Raw genomic sequence first — 5,000 nt, forward strand, 5'->3', positions numbered from 1 at the left:
TCCGAAATGCAAACAGAAGAAAAAACACACACTAGTGTGTGTGTGTGTGTGTGTGTGTGTGTGTGTGTGTCTGTGCGTGCGTGCGTGCATGCATGCATGTGTGTGTGCCTAGCCTTATGTGGTTGCATGTGGACAGACGCATACGGCTCACAGAGATTCTGTGAGTGGCGTGGTGTGCTGTACGGGGTGGTGTTGTGTTGTGCGGTGTAGAATGTGGTGTGTGTGTGTGTGTGTGTGTGTGTGTGTGTGTGTGTGTGTGTGTGTGTGTGTGTGTGTGTGTGTGTGTGTGTGTGTGTGTGTGTGTGTGTGTGTGTGTGTGTGTGTGTGTGTGTCCGTCTGTGTGGTATATTGTGGTGTGGCGTGGTGTGGTGTAGAATGTGTCGTGTAGCATAGTGTGTGTGTGTATGTGTGTGTGTGTGTGTGTGTGTGTGTGCGCGTGCGCGCGTGCGTATGTGTGTGCGTGTGCGTGTGCGTGTGCGTGTGCGTGTGCGTGTGCCTGCATGCGTGTGTGTGTGTGTGTGTTGTGTGGAGCATAAGCTGGCTGGAATACATTTGGCTAACGTAAACATACCAGTGGGGTCAGGGCTCGTCAGCCTGGATTAAGATTACCTGCAGCTCAAACAGTTTGTAAAGAGAAGAGGTATTAAGAGCTCAAATGTGGCTGGGGGTTTAAACAGAGAGGGGAGGGCGGAGGGGGAAAATAAACAGATTTTTTGATGCAATTTTTTCAGAGAGCAAGGAACTAGGGTGAGAGAGAGAAAATGATGGTTTCAGCAAAGGTCTGTGTGTGTTTGCGTGTGTGTGTTTGCATGTGTGTGTGTGAGCATGTGTGTGTGTTCCTGTAGGGGGTGGAAGTGACATAAACTAATGTATCCTCTTCCATTCACTTGCTTATATCCTCCTATCGATATCTCCCATTTCCAATTGCATACTCTCTCTCTCTCTCTCTCTCTCTCTCTCTCTCTCTCTCTCTCTCTCTCTCTCTCTCTCTCTCTCTCTCTCTCACACACACACACACACACACACATGCACACACACACACACACACACACACACACACACACACTATACACACACACACACTCACACACACACACACACACACACACACACACACACACACACACACACACACACACACACACACACACACACACATTGACTCACTCAACTCTTCCTCTCTCACTTTTCCTCTCCTTTTTCTTGCACAGGAAGTGTGATATTATAAACTGCTTGATTCACGCTGGACCCTGCCACAGTACTTTCTTTGACCGCTGGCAAGGGCAGCACCAGCGCTTGACCGACCTCTTCTCTGCCTGGTCTTATAACATGGCAAGAGGTTTTCTTTTTTCCGTCCCCTCTTCACGGAGCAGGGGCAGTGTGTACCGTGTGTGTGTGTGTGTGTGTGTGTGTGTGCGTGCGTGTGTGTGTGTGTGTGTGTATGTGTGTGTGTGTGTGTGTGTGTGTGTGTGTGTGTGTGTGTGTGTGCGTGCGTGTGTGTGTGTGTGTGTGTATGTGTGTGTGTGTGGGTGTGTGTCCATGGGCAGGTGGGTTGGTTGGTGGGGGTGAGGGTGAGGGTGTTGCACTGTTTGCTGAGTAAATACACGAGGCGAGAGAGAGGGTGGAGTGGAGTGGAGTGGAGTGGGGTAGTGGAGGGAAGGGGTACCCGGGGCGGGGGTTTCTGGACGGAGCGCTTGCTGTGTGATCTCTTAATCCACGTAGCCCTCTACGGCAGGTCAAGCTTGGTCACCACCTCCACCTCCACCTCCACCTCCACCTCCACCTCCACCTCCACCTCCACCTCCACGTCCACCTCCACCTCCACCTCCACCTCCACCTCACTTCCAAACCAACCCAGCCCCTTTTCTTCAGAGCCTAAAGGTAATAGTGCAGAGGGGAACTTTTTCAGCGATATCACTGGCTAACAACGTGATTGGCTCCTGATTTACTGATAGAATGATTTTTAAAAAGTTGTCTACTGCTGCTCCAATAGTGGTTAACAGTCCAAACGTCTGATAGCACCTTTGCCCAGAAACACTGCTCAAAAAGTTGCCTCGTGTATCGTCACCTTTACAGCTATCCACAACCATGGATGAGCAAGCCTGTGCAATCTTTATTCCCTAGTTCATTGCAGGGCCATTGAACACTCTCTGGCTACCTGAGTGGACTATTCCCTTATTCTGCCCTGGAAAATTTCAGATTTTGTGTCGTTATCATTTCGTGTCCTGTCGGCTTAAGTTGTCATATGGCATCGCAACAGAGACGTTTAACAACAAAAAAAAAAACAATGTGGTGGCATATACAGTATGAAGAGGACATTGCTAATAAAAAGAACAACAAAGTTGTTCAAACGCCATTTTAGAGACATCTTAACTAAGTTTACTGTACGACAACAAAATAATGCAGCAAACTGAAGTGGAAATGACAGAAAGAAATGTGCCAAACACAGTGCCGTCCTTATTCAGGAACAGATAAGGTGAATAAGGGGACAAACCATGCTTGCCAGTGCACTGGTGCTGGAACAGGCTGGTCTGCTTGACAACGTATTCATAATCAGAATCGCAGTCACTTTTATTAGCTAAGCACAGTTATGTAAACAAGGGATTTGTCTAATGCTTTGTGCTGTTAAATCATCAGCGATTGCACGTAGCAAATTGTCCGTGAAGGTACAGAGTTCCACTCAGGGTCACGTTTGTAATCCAAAACGCTGGATTCAGTCGAACACGCTGGAGCATGTTCCAACTTTCGACTGATGAATGTCACGCAGCAGCACCACATAATCCTTACACTGTATACAACATCCTAATCCAAGCAAGCCAGCATATATATCGAGTATGGGTTTCTTGTTTCAGATGAAAACATTCTGCCGGTACAGTATAACAAAAATGTCCTCAACTTTGAAACTCGAACTCCTTTGGTAACGTGTTTCTTTGAATTCATTTGGTAACATGCTCTTGATTACTAATCTCTATGAGCCTTGACTTATCATTCAGTTAATACTCTAGTTCCAGACCTGTGTGTGTTAACATGGTTCAGTTTAGTGCATCGAGAATAAACCCTTTGCACATCTATCAGTACGACTTAAAAAAAAAATCCAAAATAAACAGAGTTTGGATGTTTTTTTGTGTGAAAGTTTTGAAGATTTAGTACTTCCTCCCACTTCCCAGTTCCCCCGATGTGCCACGCTGGCTGCAGAGCAGATGATGACTGAACTCAACAGCCCAGGTCTGGCTGGATCAGCACCCCGGCTGCCCCCTGGAAGTGAATGGGGGAAACAAGGCCTTCCTTTAGAAGGTGAGAGGGCCCATCCATCCATCTTTCCTCTCCTCTCTGCTCCTCTCCTCTCCTCTCCTCTCTTCCCCGTTGCAGGTCTCCCTCCCTCCCTCCACTCCTCAAAGCAAAGCCAGGCACGGGTGCTTGCAGCCAGGTGCCCGCAGCTGGGCAAACCGTGGCATTCCCTGGCAACTCTGTGCCCGTGGTGCCCAAACAGAGTTTCGCCTTTTTTTCGGTGGTGGGGGGGGGGACGTCTGTTGGAGATCGTGGTAAACACCATCGAGCAGGGTCCGGGGGTAAACAGTTTCTGCGAACGCTCAAGACAAACTTATGTTGGGGTACGCTGTGCTGCGTGGTCTTGACAAACAGCATGTGTTCCTTTCTATCTAATTAAAAGGGAAGGAGGCGGGCATGAAGTCAAACTTGCAGTGTTTTTGTCCAGTAAATGGATGTTTACCTGCTTTGACGTTGGGTACGGCCGATATAAACACTTTGGGCAGGGACCCTTTTCTCCTTCTTCTTTCTTGCTCACACACACACACGCACGCACGCACGCGCACACACACACACACACACACACACACACACACACACACACACACACACACACACACACACACACACACACATACACACACACACACACACACACACACACACACACACACACACACACACACACACATCCCGGGTGGGCTTTGCATCTGCTTTTAGAGGCCTGAAAAACATGACTGGCTTTGCCAGGCGAGAGCAGTGTGTGTGTGTGTGTGTGTGTGTGTGTGTGAATGTGTGTGTGTGTGTGTGTGTGTGTGTGTGTGTGTGTGTGTGTGTGTGTGTGTGTGTGTGTGTGTGTGTGTGCGCAGAGGCGTGCACAGACAGGGACAAGTGTGCGTGTGTTTGTAGAGAGAGAAAGAGAAACTAAGAGAGAGAGAGAGAGAGAACAAGAGAGTGAGAATAATTAAGTGAGAGATGTAGAGAATTTGTATAAATGTACATGCAGAAATGAGTGCAATGAGGAAAAAAGGAAGGAAAGAGTCAAGGACAAGGTATTTTTGTCTTTATACTATGTGTATGTCGTATCGATGTGTGTTCATGTGTGTGATTGGGTGTGAGAGAGTTTTTGTACATAGGCCAGTGTGTGTGTGTGTGTGTGTGTGTGTGTGTGTGTGTGTGTGTGTGTGTGTGTGTGTGTGTGTGTGTGTGTGTGTGTGTGTGTGTGTGTGTGTGTGTGTGTGTGTGTGTCTGCCTGTCTATGAAGATTGGTGTGTGTGTTGTGTGTATGTATGTGTGTGTGTGTGTGTTGTGTTTTATGTGTGTGCATAGTATACAGTATGTATGAAGGGGGAGGCCCCTGTGCCGCCTGACTTGACACAGAGCGGATTTTGTTCGCCGAGGTCCCCTGATGGAATCGCAGGAATATTCTGGGGGAATCCCATTACGTAGCGATTAGGGCGGCGGGAGGAAACCCAGGAGAGAGGAGAGGAGAGGAGAAGGGGGGCACTGAGTAGGGAGCAAGGGTAAAGCGAGTGGGTGCGGGTAAAGGGTGTGCGGCGTGTGTTTGGGGTGGTTGCTGGGCTGTGCTGTGCGGGGGCAATAATGTACTCACAGTCATCCTGGCGCTGTGGTTGGCCTCCTCGCGCTCTGCCAGTGCCTTCAGGAAGTTATCTTTGAGCTCCTTTCCTGCGCTCGCCAACGTCCTGGAAAAGACAACATTCAAATGGTTGGAA

At 48.7% G+C, this 5,000-nt stretch overlaps 1 protein-coding gene across 1 annotated transcript in view; it reads right to left on the reverse strand.

The window, feature by feature from the left end:
• The window catches only part of cfap299 (cilia and flagella associated protein 299), a 144,681-nt gene that overhangs the window by 106,159 nt on the left and 33,522 nt on the right, over window positions 1-5,000 (reverse strand). The window contains exon 3 of the mRNA XM_063194603.1: window positions 4,880-4,970. Coding sequence (XP_063050673.1) covers window positions 4,880-4,970 — 91 coding nt within the window. The remainder of the gene's footprint in view (window positions 1-4,879; window positions 4,971-5,000) is intronic.

Source organism: Engraulis encrasicolus, chromosome 3, assembly GCF_034702125.1.
Source record: "Engraulis encrasicolus isolate BLACKSEA-1 chromosome 3, IST_EnEncr_1.0, whole genome shotgun sequence".
Taxonomy (NCBI): domain Eukaryota; kingdom Metazoa; phylum Chordata; class Actinopteri; order Clupeiformes; family Engraulidae; genus Engraulis; species Engraulis encrasicolus.